The following is a 25,098-nucleotide window of genomic DNA, read 5'->3' as shown; positions in this document are numbered from 1 at the left end:
TGGCCTTGCTGTACTTCTGCACACCACCTACCGTAGACTCGAGGAGAAATTATAAATGCCAAATGCTAAAGTTATTTAATTTGGCAGAAACTAATGTGTCACTGGAGTTCTAAAACGAGATAAATTAAACTGCCTTTTAAGGAAAAGTCGCATATCCTACATGTACAAACTCAAGGCAAACATGGCAACATTTTCCTGAAGCGACACACATGCAATGTAACCAACGACCCAAAAAAACACATCTATGATACAAGGACTAAGTGCTTGGCATTGTTTTTGATTGCGTTCCAGTTATCAAATCCTGAAGTGGTTGTCAGGAGGATGAATGACCTTCATCATGGAGCTTACTCGGCTCCTTTGATCACTGGTTCCCTATTGAGATACGTGGCCCAGTACACAAGGTTGAAGGTCCCAAACAGTACCGGAAACACTATCCTCGACATCTTGTCAATCTTGCTCACGCTGTTGTAAGTCTTTTTGGGGTCTGGGGCCTTGGTTTCAGATGGCTTTAGCTGAACAGCCGTGCTATTTGAAATGGTAGAGATGGATGCGTCCTTCGTAAGGTTGGTTGTGTAATTCACACCAGCTGAACAGCTGTTGTTTGGTTTTTTAGAAAGACCCAGAGGGTCCTTTTTCTGTGGGGAAAAAAATAATTTGTCAATTGAGCGCAGGCATAATACTGAATAGAAGAGGTCCTGCACACCCATAATAAAACAGGTACTTAATAATACAAGTAAACACTTACACAGCATCTACAATAGAGAGAAAAGAAACGGCACAGGGCCACAATGTTGGCCAGACTATGAACTATTGATCCACTGCTTTTCAGTGTCTTGCTTAATTTATCTCTTACTTTATTATTATGTGTGGCATGGACTTTTTTTTCACTCCCCTTCCTTCCTTTTCTTCCCACACTACCACTCGTATACTAAAACAAAGTAACATGCAGGAGAAAAGAAGAACAAAGTGGAAAGGAAGGAGGGAAAGTGGAATGTGCTACTGACACAGTATGAACCCACAGTATTATCGGAAGCCATAGTAACATTAACTAATAACTCAACTTTTCCAAGACTTGGTTAGACACAATAACAGACTGGACCAAGCGTAAGGTGAAGAAAAACATTTTATTTATCTCAATGCTTCTTTCCATAATGTTGTCAGACACTTCAAATAAAAATTTGAACCAGTGAGTGGCAAAAACAAACACTTTCAGTGGACATACAGTACCGGTCAAAAGTTTGAACACACCTTCCTATTCCCTTGAATGAAAAAGTGGGTCCAAACTTTTGACTGGTACTGTATGTCCACTGAAAGTGGCCCGAAGGATTACATTGCAGCCTGCTTCACGGCTGCTGGCTGCATTACTCACGCTCAATACTGGACCAATTTCAAGAATTGTTGTCCCCATTAGTCACTTGGAAACAAAACAATGGGATCCCTAAGTATAACTTTAAGGGTACAAGTGGCAGCAAATATTGCAACATGTCAATATAACCACCTTCATACTAAGGTGAAAAATACAGTAAACCAGCTACAGTATTATCATTGGGACTATCCATTGATTGAATTTAATCTCTAACCTCCAATACAAACCATTAAGCTTATGAGGACAATCTTTTCAGTCCCCACAACCACCAGGTCCTCACAATTTGATAACAACAAGAACACACAGACACATACCTTGGGTTGTTGGGCCTCCATTGCCTTTTTTCCATCCCAGGCCCAGCTCCTCTTTGTGAAGTAGTTAACTGTGGCGAATTCAATGAGGGCAGAGAAGACAAAGGCATAGCACACTGCAATGAACCAGTCCATGGCAGTAGCGTAAGCCACCTTAGGCAGTGAGTTTCGAGCGCTGATGCTGAGAGTGGTCATGGTCAGGACTGTGGTCACACCTGGTAGTGGAGAAAACTAGGTCAGTTTTATTAACCAGACATATTATTCTTTTTATGCCTATATATTTGTGCGTTTCCAAAGGTTTATGATATTCTACCGGCTTACATGTCTGTGGTTTCCGAACTCACCAAAGACTGTCCGCGCTGGCACAGACTCCCTGTTGAGCCAAAAGGAAACTTGGGACAGGATTACAGTCATGAAGCAAGGCATGTAGGTCTGAATGACAAAGTAGCCAATCTTCCTCTTCAGGTAAAAGTGAGCCATCATCACGGTGTATTGACCTGTGGAAAACAGCAGAGTAGAAAAGGAGGTGTTATATGGCATGGTGAGAACACAACATACAGAAATGCTGAAGGAGAAGGAATGAGACATACAATAGATGGTGGTTGAGTGTGATTTGATCTGACACAAAATTGCCCAGAAAAGTATCTTGGAAATAGCAGTATACAGTAACATCTTTATAGACCAGAAGTTTAATTGAGAACATAATGGGCAGATACATTGCTCCTGAAAATAACTGTTGTAGTTGCAGCCTCATGCAAGACATATAGGTAGGAAAAAGTTACTATTTGAGATGCAGTTTCACTTAAAAACAATATTGTCACAGCCAAGTGAATACAACTGATACTTTTCATTTTGCTCAGTTCTTCCATGAAACTCTGCATTAAACATTAACAGGATCAGTCTGGTCTGGACCTTCTGTAACCATTAATCTGTTAAATCTCAGGTTGAGTTAACATTTCTGTTTAGCGTCTTGCAAATGACTGTTACAAACACAACATGTACAGTATAAGGTTGTTATGAGTTGGCTAACAGTTGCTTCTCACACTCCACACCCAGCAAACATGGGCAGGTTTGTCACTGTAAGTAACCCCATTCATATGAAACATACTGTAGTCATTGGATGACTAGATACAAACATAAATGATTAATGTAAATATTGATTTGTGCAGTGTTAAATCAACTAGATGGGTTATTACAAGAAAAAAGAAAGCACAAAAGGTCTATGACTCTAGTGCAACATAAACAGCTTTCAACTGGACTGAAATCCTCCTCAGTAGCCAAAAGTTCATATTTAACAAATTACAAATTAAAAGGCTAACACATTCTGCTGAAAACAACAAGAGATTCTATTGGGCGAGGTCATAAACTCATTGAAAAAACATGAATTCCTGATGCATCTGAAATTTTTTCATCAAGAATAATGTTTTGACCAATACATCACTATAAATCAACCTGCATGGTTTATAGTCCTCTCTGGTGTCATTTGGCCTATATATCAAACTGCAAGTAATGTCAGAAGATGAGTTTGACTCCTTCTTTTTCCAACTTAGGTTGTTTGTGTTAATGTGTCTTTTGATAATTTCTTGTCCTAAAATGTTTCCTCTCTGAAACCATTCTAAAAAAATCGTGACTTGTGCTTTCTATCATTAAAAATCTATGTTTTGGACTGTGTTGTTTTCATTTCCTTCAATCCGTGAGTGTTGTTCAATCCTTTGAGGCTGTGAGTGTGATTAAGGTCTGTACAAATAAACTTTACAACAAGGACAGACAACTCCAAATGTGAAAGCAAGAGCAAAATTATTGAAAAACAGGTTGGTGGGGAAATCATCATATCCTGTTAACCAACTGAAGATTGCATTTGAAGGATTTTTTTTCTCAAAAATCCTGTCGAGCCATGGAGTCTGATAAACTATAGAAAATCCACAGATGACTGCTGCTTTCTCCTGGCAAAATCGGATTTTTCTGTCTCACTAATCCCTTGTCACAATCTGCATCCTGTATATCTCTCTCGCTCTCTTTCGCTCTCTCTCTCTCTCTCTCTCTCTCTCTCTCCCTCCCTCCCTCTCTCTCTCTCTCTCTCTCTCTCTCTCTCTCTCCCTCCCTCTGTCTCTCTCTCTCTTTCTATGAGTGTTAGTGTGAGTGTGTGTATGTGTGTGTATCTGTGTTTGTCCCAGGGCAACAGACAGTCCATCCCATTCTGTCAGGCCAGGCCACACTTGATTGGGGACATACATCCTTGCCTGAGCTAGAACACTAAAACAGACTTGGATCAACGGTGATTACAAGCAGGTGCACAGATGACTGAGGTAGAGGGGGGTTGAGAGAGGGACTGGAGGAAAGTTTGGATGGTCTGTGCTATGCTGCAACAAGCATCATGTCCTTAATGAAAAGGGCACCAGTGCTGCCTTCGCTCCGAGGACTACTAGCCAGCAGCCCTGCTCTGTGGTGGCACGACTGGGCGAACCCCACTCAGATCTGACTGCCTGCTGGGCCTGGAAGTGGATGGAAATCTCCGCAGTGTGAAAAATGCGGTTGTGGTGGATTTTACTGTTTGGTTTTTGGAGTGTCTGTGGGGAACTGCCATTCATAGCAGAGAACAATGCAGCTATGTTGGTCAACTGGTGAGTACAGATCGAAACGCACTTGTACAGTTAAACCATCTGTTGAGCTTTGTCGCTTTCTCTTTTGATCTCAAAGTGCTAATGCGTGTGTGTGTGATGTAATGAAATGACAAGGTTTCGCCGATCACCTCGATACACTTCCTGCGCCTGTATTTTTATCCTCTTCGGTTTAACCTGTAAGGTCAAAGGTTGCATATGCACAGTGTTAGCATTTGCTGAGCTATTCTTGGCTTGTTAAAGAGGGTTTGTACCTCAGATTAGCAGTGCTAATTAAGACCATCAGGGCTCTGTGAGTATTCCCTCATAACCCAGTCTGAGCAGTGCCAGGTGGGGAGAGAGTTACACACAGAAAAATATACTAACCTGTATGTATGTTAGCCTGAACTTGCTGAGTGTTTCTATTGGGAGGGGTTGGGAGTGGGGGGAGCAAGTTGATGGTAGGGTCTTCCACCAGTAGCACGGCAGGATTTTCTCCTGCGCTTAAAAAGCACCGTGGCATACTTAGCAGTGAATGTTTAGTTCTCTTACATTATCCAGTGTAAACATCAACTTCCCCCAGCAGATACAGGATAAAGCAACTATCTCTGTATACATTACAGATATAGGAACCCCTCCCCTGTAATAAACTTACTACAGATATGCAGTAGAAATGTATTATCATACTTCTTTACATAACAGAATTAAGCAGATGCTGCTCGCCCCCCTCCCCACGTGTCACTCCCGCTGTAGCCAATCGGTGAGCTGTGACGTCACTCAGTAAAAGCACAACTGATGGGCCTGCATACGGATTAACCCTACAGACCCAGTAGCTCAGACCACGGATAAGTGATTTTTTTTTTCACCCCCCCTCCACCCCCCCCTCTTCTCTTGGCAGCCCTAGAGACAGCTGGCTATGTGTGGGAGGCATTCTCAAATCCTTGTGATTCATTCATTGTCTCTATCCAGCTTGATTTGAAAACATTTTCTTCTCACAACATCTTTGGATGGCACACACTGTAATAACACAGAGCTGAATAATAGGGTTGAAGCCGGAGCTTAACGTCCCATGCTCCCGCCTGAATCTACTGTATGACTAGTGTTGTAAGGGAGAAAATAACTGAGTGATAAAAGCAAATGGAGGGGTTGGAGCTACATGAATTCTAGCAAAGAAGTAGATGCTTTGTGTGTGTAATATTGCAGGAGAGGTCATTGGCGCTGATAGGGGGGGTGACGTTTACTCTGGCATCGCTTTACCTCGGCTGGTGTAAATGTCCTCTGTCCCCGCTGTCTGACCTATCAGGTGATACTGATTGAGTCGTGAGCCTTCCTCTGCCACCACCACTGACTTGGCTGCTCCCTGGGTCCACGTGTAGACCACCTCCGAGACTGGATACGCATCTAAGAACACAAGACAGTACAATGTACAAACTTAGTTTTTGCATTACCAGGAAATTCAATTTTAAATGCAACTGTTTAAAAGTGATATCAGGCAGTTCCCCCAAAGGCCTTCAGGTCACACCTGATTTAAGGACAAACAAATACAGAGAAAACATGACAAAAAAGTTTAAATCTTACTTTATACACTGGCATGTTAAAGATGCTAGTGTATAAATACAATTGGAGATTCACACACATCAACGTATTCAGCATTTATTATTCCCAGAGCTTTTGACATATATCCCACTATCAAATCACTGAGTAAATGGACCTTGACTTTACATCTTGCAAAAGGTATCACTACACTATGTACAACTTACTGATAGTACCTGATTCAGATTCTGATCTAGTGTATATCGGCTCAGTGCATTACTAAATGATACATAAAGTTCCTCCTATAATGAAAAATGGACCATTAATGGCACATATTGCTAGCACTTTCCTTCAATATTCTTGTCTACTTGCTGAAAGTTCTTGAGTTTGAACTGAAATAACAATTATTTACAGGCATGGGATATAAATGCAGCAGTGGTTCAGGTACCATTAAGTGTCACATTGGTAGTTACATTCTTCTGCCTGTCTTCATGTTAAAGTGCTTTTGAGGAAGACACAGCTCCTGATGTTTGTACAGAAAAATTTGAAGGTGCTTTAGACAAAAGCTCTTGCTAGATGAGTGTAAATAAAGTAATGTTACTTTAGGTGGTGGATCAAAGTAAAACCGCTGGATGATTTCTTGATTTCAAACAGGCGCTTAAGTGAACAAAAATTCCCTCCTGCATATTCAGTACATTATCATCATGTTCTTTATGAGCTTTTGTTTTTACAGGTTTTAATTCGTATCAGTTTTCTGTCCCTCTCTGAAATTTGACAACACAGAAATACTCACATGTATACACTGTTTAGCTGCACATTGTTCACTTTTGCCAACCTTTTTTCCTCTTTTTAAAAAAACCTAACCAGCCACTTTATTCCTCTGAACTCATCAATCAACAAAAGCATAAACGAGGGACCATATCCCTGAGCATGTTCAGTTATATCTGCCCACAACATGAATATGTCACCCAAAGCAAAAAAAAAAAAAAATCTTTTTACTTTTTGAACAGCAGTGGAGTTCTGTAACATGGAGGCATACTGTTAGTTATATAAGTTTGTTAAACATACAATACTCTTTTGGTAAGATACATATATTGCTGGTTTTGGTCTCTGCAGGGGATTTGTTGGTAAAAGCTAAAAGATAAAGATAATGCCAACATTATCCTTTAAGAACTGTTTTTGCTGCTGTGTCCATACAGTATTTCAGAGAACAGGAAGTGGTGTCTTAGATCTCCAAAGCACTTTACAGAATACTTCTATCAAATATTGTCCAGCAGAAGCAGCATCTGCCCGTTGATTGTAAATTGTTACGTGCTGTCACTCTATTCTTCTGCTTCTCAAATGCTATTAGCTAAGAAATATGGTGTGGCTGTGATAAAACACTTGACCTTTCACCTACTTTCCTTCATTACACAGAGATTAACTTGGTGTCACTGTTAAGAGCGTGTGTTTGGATCTGATGTAATCAGTTGTAAGTGTGTCACAATATGCAGATGTTACTAATAGTATGATGTCAAGTGTGAGTATTGACGCAGTTTGACAGATTGCCATGAAGGATTTTATTGTAGATTTTGCTTACAGGGTTTTTCCATTTAGCTTCAAAGTTACTGTGAGTATAAAATGCAGTCGATAAGTCTTTCCTCCTTTTCCCTTTCCTCTTTTATGGGTATTTCAAACACACTTGTTTTTAATTCACAAATCCATTTAGAAAACAAGAAATGCCTGTGAAATGAAAAAAACAACACTCTCACTTGCTCATAGTGTAGAATAAACCCCACCATTACTATATATGCACTAAATCTGTGTGTGTGAGTCTCTCTCTCTCTCTCTCTCTCTCTCTCTCTCTCTCTCTCTCTCTCTCTCTCTCCCTCTCACTCAATCGTACTGCAGTGCAGCGTCCAATCTAACAGTATTGCATTAATCCAGCAACTGTGGTGTTAGAAGACTTCACAGCAATTTAGATTGACCCCTGTCAACTAGTCTGTGGATTATCGTCTCAAAGACACTCTGCATTGTCTCAAACCAGTCTTTTTAGAACTGCGTTACATAAGCACATCCTCAACATTATTCTGATCATAAATATACTTTATTTTCAGATTGTGTGAAATTAAATAGGAGGCATCTAAAATCCATAAGAACTCAACATAATGACTTGGTCTTCACTCAAGACCAGTCCAAAGAGCTCTATCTAAGACTGCACTTAGTACTGCACTTGTACATCATTTTTTTATTGTCTTACAAGTATTTTATAAGATCCTACAATTACACTTAAGTCAGTGTATCAAAGAGTGTGGTTTATATACCAGTAGATACTTAACTTCTAACAAGACACTTTTAAGTCTTATTTCTCAGAGAAGCATCTTGTAGGCAATATGTGACAGTCTTTTATAGGATCAAGGTTGTTTGTACCAGCATCTTTTACCCAAGAATAAGCTTTGTATGTGAATTATGAGATCAAATGGGTTTACATTGTGGAAAGAGACTGAAACCGGGCCCAAAATGAATCCTTGAGGTACTCCAAAGCTTTACTGTGCTGAGGAGCATATGTCAGAAGTCATTGGAGTGACTGTGGAATGGAAATACAGCTACAGACTAGGAAACGGGAAGGAAAGAACATGACTGTATGCAGATGATGTATTGGTGACTACAAATTGCAGATTCAGGGGTCCCATTGCTGATGAATATCTTCAAGATGTATGGGAGATACTCTGAATATGTACTTAATATTCACAAAACACAGGCCCTGACATTTAACTACACCCCCACCCAAGAACTGGCAAATAACTATATTTTAAACTGGCATTTACCATATATTCAGTACCTTGGGGCCTTTTTACCATAAGATATGTCCTCTCTGTATGCAACAAATTATATTCAGGTTGACAAAAAAAAAAAAATTATATGAGCAAGTAGGCGTTATTCCCTCTTCATATAGAATATCCTTCCCAAATGATTGTATCTATTCACAGCTATGCCAGAAGAGGTCTTTTTAAACAGCTCAGAGAATGGGATAAACACATTTCTAGGTTTATATGGAACAAATAGAGACCTCGAGAAAAATACTCAACCCTGCAGCTGTCGAGGGAGGGGGGAGGTATGGCACTACTGTGCTAGAGGGATTATTATTTATCTGCTCAGTTAAGATCACTAGTACTTTAGTGTAATTCGACCTAGGAAGCTGAATAGAAAGACAGAATTTTTCCTTACTGTTAGTCCTGGGTGGACCCGACAGGGTGAAAGAAATCTTTAAATTACAGAATCAATGTGTCAGTCTTTCTATTAAGATGTGCGAGAGGTGGTTAAATGATTCCAGCTTCATAGAGAGGTAAAAGTATTAAGCTGGCCAGCCTACAATCCACACTTCATGCCAGCACTGTACAATCACAGATATAGGCAATGGACCCAGCATGGCATTACTGCTCTGTGCAGAATCATATCAAACAGAGAACTTGATAGCTTCCAGAACCTTTGCCAATTCTTTGAACTCAGTAGACAGAATTGTTTTATTTACAGGTCCATCATTTTCTTTCTAAAGGAGATCAAAGGCACCACCCATGATATTTTCTATAGACACTTGTAAGGGTGAAAGTAACGAAGGGGTTATAGGCATTCTATACAAGGCTATTACCTCAATGAACACAATCTCAACTGATCTAAGACAGTGCTAAGAGGAAGATGTGAGGGTGGAAATACCTGAGGAGGTGTTTACATGCCAGGGAAACTCCACCGCTGACTCACTGACCTGAGGGATTTTGGTTGAAAGCTTGATTTGGTTCTTTATAACACCAAAGCAGGAAACCAAGTTAATTTGACTCAACACCCTTGCTTGTTTGGATCAATGCAAGTGGACCATGCCCACATATTTCTTTTGTGTCCACTTATTCAACCTCTTTGGGAAAATGTGGGATGTTAAATGTCTAGAATCCTGGGCTTTAACATTGATGTGTCATTTTTCTGTCTTGGAGTATGGAGGCTTATGTAAAGGTGATGCCTATCTCCTAAAGATTTTCTTGGTTGCATGTCACCAAATGCTGGCTTCAGAGAAATCCTGCAACTGTAGATCTTTTTATATTAATTCTCTATGATATACACAACCTTCATCTACAGAATGACCAGGAAGGAATAACGAGAGTTAAAGATTTGAAGAGTTAAATAATACATTTTATGGATTCACATTCCTCTGGTGGGCCACTGGCTGGCTAGATAAACATTAAAATAAATATATCTGATTCACATCCTGCTACAGTTATTCTGTAAATGTATTTGTGTTTGCAAGTGTTTGCAGAACAAGAAAAGAAACAAGCTGTTTTTATATCATTTACACCCCCAGGTCATATGTAAGTATATACAAATTTAGAAGCATCACCTTTTGAGATTAAGAAATGTTTTGTTCAGATATTTCTGCCATTCAGCTGAACAAGGATATCAGAGATTTGGGTCTGTCCTTTTTTCATGTAATAACTCAGAAATTGTTAAAGTTTGATATATGACATTGTCTATTGGAGAAGCTAGTAACAGTAGCAAGTTTTGCAAATGTACACACACTTTTTAAACCACTCGTGCACCTCTTCACTGTCCATCCATATATTTCCCAAATGATGCCTAAATATACACCATTAAGAGTGAATATATGTCAACTGGTCTGAGTCCACCACCTGTATCAACACATTTTTAAGTACTAAGTAATAACTATTTAAGTAATAAGTACTTCACATAATGCTGTGATCTGCTTGATGCAGTAATTGTTTGCAATGTGTACTGTACACTTGAAATACCATATGCTGTCTCCTATGGTGTGTCATTGCCATGTAGTGACAGCCCCTAAAGGGCTCAGTCCTTAGCAGCTGTGGTCATTTACTATGATTCTAATACAAAGAAGTCTAACATCATTGGTAACCTTTAGTTGACAGGCATGTTTGTGATGTTTGACAAATTAGAAGAGCATTGTTAGCATTTCACTAACCCTAACCTTAAACCCTAACCCTAACCCTAACCCGATCATAACACATGACTTTGTCTACTGCACATTGGTTTACAAGCCAAAGTGATTGTGGACACTTGTGAATCTGTAGACCCACAGCTTTTTTCTAGCCCCCTGCCTTATATCGAGTCTTTTTCCTGCTGTGTGCCCTTTTGGTAATTCCCTCCATTTCCCAACAGGCTATTTCAGAACACATCTCAGTGAATAGTTAAACCTGTCTTTGCTCCAGCTGTTGTAAATGACGATATATGTGTTACATTTCTGCCCACCTTTTTTCTTGATTATCAAGTGAAAAGAGACATGTGGGCCTTCAAAACAACAAAAACAAAACAGCAACATATCAGCATAATTTCATTAAAAAACTAATTTTAATCATCAACAGGATGTGATCTAAAATATAAAGGAAGCTATTAGACTTGACTCAACAGACTATTGGACAATGAGACAATTCTCTGTCTCAAGTTGCTCTCTATTTGCCTTTCAGGTTGTTTAAAGGTGTATGAAGCAGACTATTCATTTGTGAGATGCAAGCTATTATTATCAGCTATGAATGAGAGACTTCTGAGAAAGGCTTACCAGTCCTACAAACAGATCAATATGCTCCAGAGGACCACCTTGTTGTTTTAACAGTTATAGAAATAAACCAATGCAAATTTACAACTGCCTAAGTATCTGCAAAAAATAAATGAAACACATGGTGGTTAGTGTATTTTAAATTCCAGTCAATACACTATTAACAAGGAGAATATATTCAATCTGCCTAAATATCAAAGTATGTTTTTTTTTTTTTTTTTTACAGAGAGTGTAGTTACAATGTGAGACCTCAGCGTTATTGCTTGTAAGGATTATAGGATTAGTTCTATTTTTTTACAAATACACTGCTGAGAGTTTGATGATGCATATCACTCTTTGTGTATGAAGCTACAGTTATTTTAGCTTAGCTTATTTTAGCATGACAACTAGAAGCTACCAAGCAAAGAAATAGTCCTGCACATAGACCATAACTTCTTGTTTTTACGCTTTGGTTTTTATACAGGCTAAAGAAACTATATATAAAAATGTTAATCAGTGAGTTCATAGGGACTGTTATAGTTGTTTGATTGTTTGTTTTAGCTTTGGATAGCACCAGACTAGCTGTTTCCAGTCTTTATCCTAAACTAAGCTAACGTCTACTGGCTGTGGCTTCATATTCAACATAAAAACATTAGAGTGGTATCAATATTTTCAAGTAACTCTTGGCAAAAAAGTAAGTAAGTGTGAAGGCAGATAAGGCAAAGAATCACAGTGGATAGTTAAATAGGGACAAGTGACAACATTAGCATAATAACAAAGCAGAGGCGGACAACTGAAAAGACAGTTGACAGTGAAGTTGTAGTAAATTGAGATGTTTACTGTATATGAAAATGACACTTAATCATGTGTACCTTTTTTGTAATTTACAATCCAAAAAGCGAATGTCAGAAATGAAATGTAAACCAGTAAATAAAACAAATGCACAAGAAGATTACCCAGACCTAGTAGTGGCTAGCTTGAGCACCCTGACGCAGATATAGCAGCAAATAACATTTCTCATATCATTGCAGTCTATTTCCATCATTGTACACTTGATTTAATTCCTTTTAACGGTGTCAAAGACACAACCACTGCATACAGTATGCCATGAATGTTTTAGAGCTTTAGCTATACAGTATGAGGCAGAGAACGGGACAGATAGTGCAGTCCATGAGAGGTGATTAACACAACAGCAAAGGACAGGTCTGCTATAGCTTTGAAAGCCTTGAGCTCATGGGTGAGTGCTGTCCATTAGGTCAAGGATTAGCTAGGGTTAATGGAGTCGGAGAAAACAGGATATACTGCACCAGTCTAACCTTTACAGCTTAGACTCTCACATGGACTGTATTTTTTTTTACTGTCACACCAAGTTTTAAAAATGATTCTATGGCCAATGATGTACTTCACAAGTTAATTTTTGTTGAATAATGTGATGTTCTCTATGTCACCTCTATTATAATAGACTGTAAATTCTAGCATATTAGTTTTTGTGTGGTTTCATTACTTACTTAGATGTTTATGTATATTTACATTCATTTCTTAAACTATTTATTACCAATTCTACATGTAGTTTTCCAACTTATCACATAAGCCTTTGGTTATTTTTAGGGACAGATGAAGTTGTGTTAACTCAGTCAATGACCTCGATATTTAAACTACAGTGTAATTAACTAAATCAGATCTGATCTGCACTTGCTGATAAGTTAGCTGCTCAGGTACATCCAATCCAATGTAGTATGCATTAGTTGTCTGACGAAGCAGGTGTTGGAATGAGTAAATGTCGTGACCCTGAGCAAGCAGCATATTGTAGCTCTGTCTCTGAGCCCAAGGAGTGTCGAGCCCTAAGATAACCCTTCATACGTCAGCTGCAGGGAAGACCTTAAATGCTAATCTTAAGCTTTCGTTACAGGACCTCCCCAGGTATTTTTGTACCATTAGAGCTGTGTGAGTAAACCTAACTAGCTTAGAAGTCATGGGGTAAGGCTAGGCAGGAGCCACAAGTATGGTTATCTGTGCATGTGCAAGGTGAAGAATTTCATTTTTAAAGGTTACCTTGGTGGAAAATGTAGGTTTGGTGTGTGTGTGTGTGTGTGTGTGTGTGTGTGTGTGTGTGTGTGTGTGTGTGTGTGTGTGCGCGCGCTTGTAGCTGTTACCATTGTGTGTGTATCTGGTTTAAGTATTTCCTATTAAATGTAGCTGAGGCAGTGAAGGATGCAGCAGAGCAGCCCTGACATGTTGATTAATGACTTAATGAGGAGCAGTGTGTCAGTGTCTACATGGCTATCTCCTGCACCGCCACAACAATAGCTCAGCACCTGAGGGACACAGGCTGTCAAACACACCCAGGTACATCCATCTCCCATCCATCCTCTGCATGGATAAAGACTCTGAAACTGCCATGTGAAAATGACATGCTACTTTTCTGACTAGTAAACTTGAGTGTTTTAAGAAAGGTTTGCCACTTTTAGTTCCCATGTGTCGCTGATGTCCAAGTCATAGACATGAAACATCTACACTTTACCTTTTCCTGCATTATTAAATGCTGTTATTCATTGTGTGAATTTGCTTAATGACATGTTTACTCACAGCTTCCAAATTTCAGGGGGCAAGCATGGGCATCCATTGGGAAATCCTCCAGTTGCATGGGGCATTCTGCTGATATAGTCAGTCTGAAAGAAGCCAAGCATCCAAAGTCAGATAATAAATGACTGCGTGAGATGAGACATCATCACCTTCATTATCGTTGTAATCACCATTTTCATAATTTAATATATCTCCTTATTATAAATAATTCATTCATTTCGGTTGTGTGTGATTTTGCATACAGCCATTAGCCAATGAAAATCATATTCTGTCTTCATTAGTGTGTCTCACATAGTTGACAGCCAAAGTAAAATGTCATTTTTTAACTACAGAGCAATAGCAAAATGAACCACCAGAGGGACCTATGATGATACTCATCTAGGAAGAGTGATGCAGTGATGTGTATAAAAACGAGCTTTAGAATGATTTGAGAAAGCAATTAATACATATTTTGTGGAGTAAGACTGCCACCTGCCTGTGGAATGAAATAAAGCACCATTTGTTTTATTGGAAACAAAAGACAATACAAAAGATGTCCTTTAGTAGGTCTAATATATTAACACTACCCATACACACAGGCAACCGTGAACCACACAGTAGTATATACTGCCCTCTGCTGGCCATACTTATAATAGCCAGTGCTGCTGTCATCACTATAACAGTCAGTCTGTGCAAGCAAACACAAAGCCATTCCACCGGACAAAATGGGAGGAAATGTGAGATTGAATGAAATGACACTGAATGAGTTAATAAATAATAATAAATGATTCTCAACCTTTTTGGTGTCAAGGACTCCCAGATTGATACATGATAGTCTCAGGGATTCACATATGATAAGATTTATTTATTCCATAACTGTCAGTACAGTTGACTTGCAGATTAACAGTGAGGAATGTGAAACGGGTCATTCTCACACATCTTATTGGGCTGACCTTTAATCAATGAAATAACAGTTAAATTAAAATAATTAAAATTTCGCATTTTCCCCGGACTCCCTGAAACACCCTAAAGGATGCCTTGTGGTCCCATTGTACTTCACTTGAGTATTTAAATTTTATGTTTCTTTCTACTTGTACTTCACTATATTTCAGAGGGAAGTTTTGTAATTTTTGCTCCACTACAATTAACTGTCTGTGTCTAGTTATTTGAGTTTGAATGAGATTGAGATCTGACATACAAATCATATTAACATGCAAGCCCACACAACTTTACTTCTAGTGGGGATCCTAAATGTTCCCAAGATGTCAGGATGTATTTTGGGTAAAATTGTATAAAATGTTGATGTGACACCTAAAATCTTTCTGTTTGATGGAATGGTGCAACCACGAAAAAACATGGATTCTAAACATCACAAAGCTTAAATGAAAAACCTGAAACAAACTTAGATACTGTTGGACAGTGTGGATTGTGGAATGAGATCATTTTTAACTAGTGAACCTACAGGGGAGCTCAACGTTATCTGAAGAGTATACATGAAGTAGCCAAAATAGCTTCATATGGACAAACTAAAGCCTTAAAAGTTCACTTCATTTATATGTAAATGCATCAATAATGATGATCAAACAATGGAAAACTATATTACTATATACTTTATATTTTGCTTGTAATAATTATGGATTAAGTCACAATCTGAATGCAGGATTTTCACTTGTAAGGAACTATTTTTATACTGTAGTGTTGCTACTTTGATCTGAGTACATCTTCCACCTCTGACAATCCCTCATACTGTATTATACAAATACAATGCATAAATAAGATTTAAATGGACCACAGGAGTGGGATTTCAGTATATTAAAGGCCATCTGCTGCCTCAGCAGTTTTAGGGAATATATGCTCCCACACATCAACACACCCTGGCCTTGATATGTAAATACAGGGAAAGAGAATAGAAATACTGATGAGTCTGGGATTTATTGAATTATACCGAATGTGTTATAGTATAAAGCACAATATTATACTGCATGATAGTCAAGTCAGTCATTGCTTACTGGCCTATTCAGTGGGTCTCTTGATATGATATCACCCTCTAGTGGACTATTATGCAAAGCTTAACCATAGAATTTAAATTTCATTGTGTGTGTGTGTGTGTGTGTGTGTGTGTGTGTGTGTGTGTGTACTGCAAAGTGTCTCTGCCATTTATCCTTATTTTCTACTCAAGACATTTTCATATCGCTATTAGAAAGTATCTCCATTTATTAACAACATCTACCACTGAAATGAGCTGCTTCTCTTCATTCCACTGGCACTGTTTGCAGATTCATAGCAGAATGTCTTTTAAATTTAAATCAGTGTTTGCATAAAATGAATTACTGACATAAAATATGCTATCATTAAAGTGTGTAAGTCTAGCTTTGCATATTTCTGACACTTTTCTGCAGATGACTAATGTCCACAAAGGGATTTCACAGTAAATGGGTAGCACTGAATGGCACTAATTAGTGAAGTCAAATGTATAGGCTACTAGCTTCTTAATAAATCATAATGACCAATAAGGACAGTGCGGACTAGCAGATGAATTATGAGCTGAAACAAAGAAAGGAAAATTGCTGCCATCAATGTTATTTCACACAAGTACAAGTTATGTTTTAGTAAGTTTTTAAAATTTTAGTAAGGCTCTATTGTGTATTACAGTCTGTGAAATATACTGCAAGGCTCACACTGCTCGGATGGAAACTCTGTCTTTCCTCTGAGAGATGTTTTCATGGTACAGTAGCTTGGGCACTGCACACTACTTGTTCTGTGAACAGCCAATGTAGGGAAGTAATGCATGCATAAAATGTTTCTCTAATAACCTTGTTCCCAGAACACAGACGCATTAACGGACCATTGTGAACCCATTTCTAATGGCTTGTAGTGTTAGCAAATGTACTGTAGATTTGTAGCAATTTTAAAGTCAGTGGATCAATAGTCATTTTTGACATGCACCCACGTCCATTTCCTCTGACTTCCTTTGTTAATATTTGATTTGGAGGATATATTGTCCTGATAAGATGATGACAGAGCACTGAAATGAAAGTAGTGTCAGGATGTAAATGAGATATTTCTATACAGGCTATAATTTCTCCTTCTACAGTGAGAACTTTAATGAATTACACATCTCTAAATCTCTAAATTGCACTTATAGGTCATTCTCAACACTAATATCTAATAGATTAGTACAAATAAATCACTTGTCAACCGTTAAGTGACCTTTTTGTAATAGAACTGCAACCAAGATGTACTTTACACTTGTCCACAGCAACTCATATAATTATACATTATTCCATCAGTCAAATCATGGCTGCAATTTGTGAAATGGAGACAGGGACTGAGTGCTGGAGCAGTAATAAGCAGAATAGGTCGTGCTGTTTTTCTGCCAAAGTAAAGGCTTCTGTGATGTGTCGACATGGTTAATGGTGGGGGTTCACAGTGTGAGGAGGAGGAGGAAGAGAAGGAGGGAGGAGGAGTGAGACACACAAACCCTCCATTTTCTGAAAACACCCAATTCCCTGTGTCAGAGCGCTGGGTCAAAGCAAACATTATGCTTTCAAGATCCTCTGACCTGGAGTATACAGTGCGAGAACAACATGAGTTTAGATGACGCATCAATGCACCACTGAGACATGTAGTATACAGTATATGTGTGTGTGTGTGTGTGTGTGTGTGTGTGTGTGTGTGGGCTGTATTAGTGCAGCAGGGGTCTTAAAATCCATTACTAAAGAAGTATTAGAGGCTGACGGTCGTTTTAGTCATCTTTCCAGCTCTAATTGGATTACACAACATTTCTAAACCACACTAGTCAGCTCTTATGATTCATCTTTTTTAGTTGTGCGACTGATGGGAAAATAAATGTTTATCCTGGTCCAAAGCTGGATGAACAGTTAACCTCGGGAGAGTTTACCTCATGGTATAAAGAAGAGTCCCATCGTCTTTCAGCCGGAGCAGCTTGTTCGGTGTAGTCATATTATGAGCGATGGATTTCTTCCCGTTGAGGAAGAAAGTGTCCGGAGTCCAGATGTTACTGGCCAGAAGGTTATTCAGAGGAAGCATCTCCATTGGGCCTTTAAAGCAAAGTCTTTCATCTTTCCAGCTTTGACGAAAGAACACATCGATAGTGTATTCCTATAGAGACAAATAGAACAATAAACACAGCACACGTTCATTGTTTATTGACCTATAAATATATAGAGTATAATGTAATAAAAGGTAATGATGCGAGAAGTATCTGAACACATTATGAGTATAATCAATACTGTATATCCACAGTATGTTACAAATGAGCATGTGACACGCTGCTGATGTGGAGTCATTTTCAGAGACGATTATCTTTATTGTTAATGGTGTATAATAGCATGATGATCTGCAGTGAACGTGGGTGTAATTTGGAGCTGTGTATAAAAGATTCTTCGATAAGTTTTCAATTCATTAAGTTAAGTTAGAACATCATTATACATATACACATTTTTAACATAACTGTAGCGTTGTGAAAATGGTCCTAATAAAAATGATTTTGATGTGTTAAGAATGTTTAAATGACTTTTAGAATTTTTAAATAATTATTGATACAGATTTTGTAAAATTCACGTCACATTAAGGCTGGATTTTAATCAATACATTTCATTACTTCAGATGTGTTGTTTAAACTGTAAATATAAATGAATTTAAAAAAGGGTTCTTACCATTTCAGTGTCAGAGACTGGACCAAAACTTGTGACAAAGATGTTAGTTTTGATCTCTGTCACCTTTTCTGTAAGAATATATAGAACAATGTGAGCCTTTACAATACATTATTAGGTTGATTAGTCCATGCATTATTACTCAGAGCAACGTCTATTCCAAAATACTGTATGAAGGCCTGATTCAAGTTTTATGCTTCCTGTGACATTACAGAAACTACATGTGGATTAAGACATATGTTTGTCCTGAACTTGGCATTCCCTTAAGAAGTTCATTAGATGTTGTTTAAGAGCTTCTCAAGACATTAACACTTGCTAATAGTTACTAATAATAACAATGATCAGCTGAGGACTGCAGAGTTGTATTAGTTAAGAACCTGTGAAATGAAATGACACTCAGGAGTCTGTCACATTTACCACAATGCAACTTCCAGGCTCAGATTTTGAAACTCCAACTGATACAAATGTTCATGAAATATTATACAGCATACAGAGGAAATTGGACAAAGCAAATTCCCACTTAGCAATGTGAAAAAGAGAATAAGTGCTCACTTAGACTGTACTAACCGATACACTGTTTCCAATCGCTGATACACTGATGGCTTTCTGACTCAGATTTACAAAAATAGATATAAAAATGACAGAAGAAGGCTGCATGTATAGACCACTGTCTGTTTGAGAGGATCAGATGAAACATCCCACATGTAAAGCAAACAAACACCTCTACTCAAGCATTTATGGTATGAGGAGTCACTTTTAACATTTGACTTGAAGTAAAGTTGTCGCTTGGATATCAAACTTGTGCACAGTGTCAACTCATATCTTTATAATTCAAGCCCCTATGGGAAGGATTTGAAAAGTTCAATGAGTCTTCTGAAATAAATGACAAAACATGTTGTTGGTTCTGTTATAATTACTACAACCACTAGAGGGCTTTGTCACTTGACAGTAAATATATGCAGTTTTGAGGCGCTTGCTGAAACAACTAATCTGTTTTTTCTCAGAAGAAAGTCTTAAAAAACCCTATCTTTGGTCACTCCTAGTGGTGACATCGTATTTCTGATGTTTCAAGTACATTAACAAATAAAAGATGGTCTTCTTTAAAAGAAAAGCCTCTTCACCCCTCACAGATTTTTTAAAATAACACTGACTAAATGCTGTAACTTTTTATGGGCTTTAAAAGATACAGGGTAAATAAAACTCCTGCCTCCAGTCTGCTAAGCTATTTATAACCTAATGTTATAATTAGACATATGTTGGAAGCTATTTAGCATGAGTCCTGGTTTGACTGTAAAAGTATTTTGCATTCAGAGGCACACTCCAGACACATGCAGCATGTCCTCAACAGCCTTGACACCCTGAAGCTATCAGAGTAGCTCAGAGCCCTGCGGGACAAACATCTGCAGCAGGACAAACATCTGCAGCAGACAGACAGAGTGTGAACAGCACTATGCTGACCTTAAGGTGCAGAATCTACACTTTAATAGGGACAAATAAAGTTCATGGTACATTATTTAATCATGTTTATCCACAAAGTTCTGAACTTGTATTGTTTCATAAAAAGTATTGTAATACTAGAATTGCTGAGCAGCAGAAAAACATGTTCTCTCCTTTTTCGTATTGACCAGATTCAGCATCTTTACATCGGGGGTTCATTTCTCCTTCATGATTAGGGCTGAAAAGTTCTCATCCACTTTGGCCTTGCAACTACTGAGAACAATGGAGCTGCTGTTCGATGAGAAGAACAATGATTTCCTCAAGGTCACACCAGCGTACTACGCGCTTCAGCGTGCATTCATAGTACCATTAAATCATACTTAGTAGGTCTAAACAGCCGATCATTTCTCTTAGTCATTGACTTGATGAAAGCTTTATGAATACAAACACATCCTCTCAGTGTGGAGTGACTAGGAGACAGATGTTGCAGTGCAGAGCATTGTTCTCAGTGTGGACTGAGAGGCTGTAATCTTTCACGCTGAGCAATTGATACAGAAGCTGAACACATTTCTCTTTTTATCTACAGTGTATCCAAAGCAGAGTTTTCTGTATTATAAATATAGTCCAAAGAAGAACACCTGGACATTTTTATAAAGCCCTTAATCTGTTCTCACCTAGCGTATGTGTGACTGTATTAATTACTAAAATGGCAGAAGTGTTGAAGTTTATATATTCAACGGTCATACCTCCCAGTCCAGGGCGGAGTCTGTTGTCATAACCGTCCAGCAGTCCATCCAGAATGCGTGTGAATATGGTAATATTGTCATTTAACTCTGCCTCTTTGGGAGTTCCAGTCACATCCTGGGAGAGGCTGCATAAAAAAAACAGTGTTTTCAAATAATATGAAACAGAGAAGCACAAATAAATGAGCAATAACCTCAAAATAACCGGATTTGTATTCACACCAAAAAGTTATTTAAAAATGAAATATGAATCATTCAAGCAAATAAAGCAGTGTATGTTTATGTAGTATGTGGTGAGTCTGTTGTCCTGACACAGTTACAGGAGTCAGTTCCTTACCTCAGACGGCAGGTGATGCTCACAAGCAAGACACAGACCCACAGACGTCTCATTGCAAAGCTGTAACACATTCCATCGCCCATTCCTGAAACAAGACATGCTCACTCTTTTAAAACTGCATTAACTGATTTTTTTAGTTGTTTTTTTTAAGTTGTTGGCTGTTCACATGTGAAATTAAAGCAGCGTTTAAAATTGTATTTAATTTTGTGATGATTTGTTGCAAGCGTTAATTAGCTCCTTTGTCTGAGCAGTTCCTATCGTAGAAATTGAATCATTAATAGTAAATCACATACTGTATTTGTCATCATATCAAAGTACAGCAATGTAACCTAATGCAATCAGCTGTAGTTGTAGGCGTTAATTAGCAGCTTCTCATATTGGACCATCACTGCATGCTTTTGACTGTAAATAAATCTTTATCAGATGCACAAATGTTCACCATCACACAATGCCCACACATGTGCTGACAGTATTACAAAGCCCAATGCAGCAATCTCCATGTACTCACATGTGTACTACATATACTGTTTACTTCTTATCTGCCTTTCAAAACACAGTCAAACAACACAGTGCAAAATGTAAAGAACATGCAGATGTTACCAGATGTCCACATAAGTCAACAAAGGGCTGAAAAACAGTGAAGTTCTCCTCTCTGTTTAGACTTGCAAACAGTGCATCCCTTTCTTTGTTGGACCCCCTCTTTTATAGCCCACCCATCTCCCTCCAGCAAGAGGCTCCTTTCAGTTTCATTAATGAATGTTGGCTCTCTGTAAGTTGATGACTCCTGACAGGACACAGACTGAGCTGTGCCCCCCCCCCCCCCCCCCCCCCCCATCACACTCCCAATCTAAACGTGTGAAATGCATCTACCTGTATTATACATCTCTGGCTGCTCCGGTCTCCACAAGCACACAACTAGTAATCCCGCAATCGCGTCTGCACCGCAGCTGGACTCTTCACGCACAGTAAATCCCTTCAGTGATGCTGTGACTGAACGCACCCTGCACTGCACCCCCCCCCCCCCCAAAACCCACCACCTCCTCCTCCTCCAGCACCCCCCCCCCCACCCACCCACCCACCCCATTCATTCACGACTCGCTCCTGCACTTTGCATCCCTACACAAACCCAAAGGGAAAGTGTGAATACCTCTCTTCCTCCGCCTTTCATCACAAGTGTGCAGTGTCCCGGTGTCCAGCAGCAGCAGCAGCAGCATCAGCATCAGCACCAGCAGCACACTATTGTATCCTGCTCTCCTACAATGCCCACACGTCCCACTACATCTCTTACTGTACGCTGGCCTGTAACAACGCTCTGCTGCACAGTCGCTGAGCCGCAGTTGCCAAAGCTTACCACACAGGACGATGCGCAGTCAAACTTCTCCCAGCTCCGTAGATCCTCTCTCTTTACACGCAGATCGCACTGTTTAGTATCTGGCATCAATTTTGAGGCACGTCACCTCCGTCCGAGCGTAATGATTGCATATTGGAAAGAGAGAAAGAGAGAAAGAGACAGAGAGAGAGAGAGAGCGATGAGAGAAAGAGAGAATAATATAAAAAAAGATGAGGAGCAATTTCACTGTCAGCGAGGTTTATTTCGCCCCACAGCGATTAAAAGGTTGGCAGCGAAAAAAGAAAGGCTTCCCAACACTTCTGCTGACTGACCATCCTTTAGTTAGGTCTCTGAGGAGCCGCAAGCACACAGCAAGCCACGCACAACAAAAAAAAAATCCAATACTGTATCCAAAAAGGCGGAGTGGCTACAATGCAAATGGACTCTGGTGCGAATTGGAGAGGGAGAGAAAAAAAAGAGTACAATGCAGCCGTGTGAGCAAGCCAGTAAAGCGGTAGGATATATGGCCAGTGGAGGAGAGATGCTGTACTGAGATGGGGAGGCTGAGATGGGGAGGCAGAGAAGGGAGGGAGGGAGGTGGGGGTGATGAGGAGAAAGAGAGAAGGAAAAGAAGGAGAGGATAAAGTGTTGTACAAATGCAACCACAACAATATTAACTGATTTAATAACCTTTTTAATAATTCTTAATCAACAAAGTATAGCATTGGATAATATCATATCCTTCAAAATAAGGCCCAACATACTGGTTTTTTGCAGTTTATTGTGGAGGAACTTGCACAGAGCTTTGACTTGGATTCCATCCAACACCCTAAAGATCCCAAATCCCTGCAGCCAGGTTCCAACATTTTTTGAAAAGCCATCCCAGAAGAGTTGGGGTTGTATGTAACAATCACATTTAAGTGTATACTGTTGGCATTGTAGTGTTTAATGGGGGAAAAAATGTAGTCAAGCAAGTATGAGTAATGCACTGATATAATTAGTTTAGCAGTGTTTAAATGGCAAATCATAGCACGATTGCCAAAAATGTAAAGCGAGGATGTCAGACTGTACATAGGAGACAGCTAGGTGCTCTATAACTAATTACTTTCTATAAACCTCATCCATTTCTTCATTGTTAATAGTACAGTCTATTGTAGGTCTGACTTAAATGGGGCACAAGCCTGAAAAAGAGTCCTGATTTTTTGGTTAATGGTCCAGATTGCAGGAGGAGACAATATCACACGAGCCTGCCAGCAGCACTAATACAAGTCTATATTTCATCATTCTGCATCAATTTCCAAAAGGATTCGGGTCAGCTCACTTCCAGCTGAGTCAGTTATGAAGGAGGATTTCTTTTCAAAATTTCAAAACATAGTTGTTTATGAAAGTGTAGCACCTTTATAAATTTAGACTCAGGGTGAAAGCCCTCTTGCACTTCTGCTTCCTCACAGCACATTAAAAGTGACTTCAGAGATAAATCTCCAGCAGGGACAAGTTTAAGAAGTGGGATATGTTTAAGTATTAACACTTAAAGTAATTCCTTCTTTTTTTGTGTGTGTTCACAGGAATGCTGTCGATGGGAATAAAAAGCTGTACGCTATCTACGACACAAGGTAAGAATCACTCCCTAAATGCTGTTTTCTTAAGGAATATTATGTAAAAAGTAGCAGAGGAGGATTCATTCTGACATGTAGCACTAGACCAGTGTCTGTAAATAAGTGGAAGGAGAAATGTGTTGGGAAGAGTCCAGTTCAGGCACACTCTTGTTCCCTGCAGTAATATTGAACTTCTTCCTCAATGCCAATTACTGAAGCAAACACAAAAAAAGAGAGAGAAAACATTCTAATGAAATCATTACAGGAGCAACTTTAACTGAGTGACAACAGTATTTCACACTAGATCCAAATGCTCTTTCTCACCTCTGCAGGCAAGATCCCAGAATAGATTTCAAGGGTCTAAATGGGAGATTTGTATGGGCCTAAATGATGCTTTCATAGTCTCAAAAAGCTCAATCCTAAAGTTCTAAAATAAGCAAAGTTACTGTATCCCCCAACACCCTATTTCCTATCTATCATTGTTGTCCTGACCGACATTTGCCAAAGAAAACAAGTCCCTGAAACTGAGTTTAAAGTGAACCTAATTGGCTGAATAGCTACAGCTGAGGACACAAATGACAGTTACAGTATACAGGTAAATGCTAAAACTTGGTGTAACAGTAGCACATAGACAAAAATAATAAAGTTTGCAATCTGTCTCAATAATGTCACTTATAAAAGCAATATACTCAATGCTAGCTAAAGCTTTATAATATTAGTCACTACAATTACTGATCATACCAAGCAGCCCCAAGCTGAGTTAAGTAGAGTTGAATGAGTTATTTTCTTAATTCAGTCAGATAGGTACTCTCTTTTCTGTAGTCTACCATATTATTTATGTACATCATGTGAAGCCAGACTGATACAATCCAACAACTCCAACTCAGTCAATTTACAACTTGGATGCTGGCATGAACTTTATTTACATTACAATAACTCTGCTAAGATAAGAAAGCAGTATTAGAGTTACAATGAAAAAGCTGTTCAATTGTGACTTTGAGGCAAACATGAAACATGCATATGAACGGGATGATAAAAGGGATACACTCAGTAAGGGTCCCACTTTCTTTTTTTTCAT

At 38.9% G+C, this 25,098-nt stretch overlaps 1 protein-coding gene across 1 annotated transcript; it reads right to left on the bottom strand.

Moving 5' to 3' along the window:
- Window positions 1-344: 344 nt before the first annotated feature.
- gabra5 (gamma-aminobutyric acid type A receptor subunit alpha5) lies at window positions 345-21,181 on the bottom strand. The gene is made up of 9 exons (XM_053323137.1): window positions 21,096-21,181; window positions 20,762-20,886; window positions 18,582-18,649; window positions 17,804-18,024; window positions 13,927-14,009; window positions 5,532-5,675; window positions 2,022-2,174; window positions 1,681-1,892; window positions 345-635 (listed from the first exon to the last, which is right to left on the bottom strand). Exons 1-9 carry the CDS (start codon window positions 21,176-21,178, stop codon window positions 345-347), a joined length of 1,380 nt encoding a protein of 459 aa, XP_053179112.1. The 5' UTR covers window positions 21,179-21,181.
- Between the last annotated feature and the right edge of the window lie 3,917 nt (window positions 21,182-25,098).

The sequence above is a fragment of the Scomber japonicus genome, chromosome 7 (assembly GCF_027409825.1).
Source record: "Scomber japonicus isolate fScoJap1 chromosome 7, fScoJap1.pri, whole genome shotgun sequence".
In the NCBI taxonomy this organism is placed as follows: domain Eukaryota; kingdom Metazoa; phylum Chordata; class Actinopteri; order Scombriformes; family Scombridae; genus Scomber; species Scomber japonicus.
The sequence above is the reverse complement of the archived record's forward strand: the minus strand, read 5'-3'. Positions and strand labels throughout refer to the sequence as shown.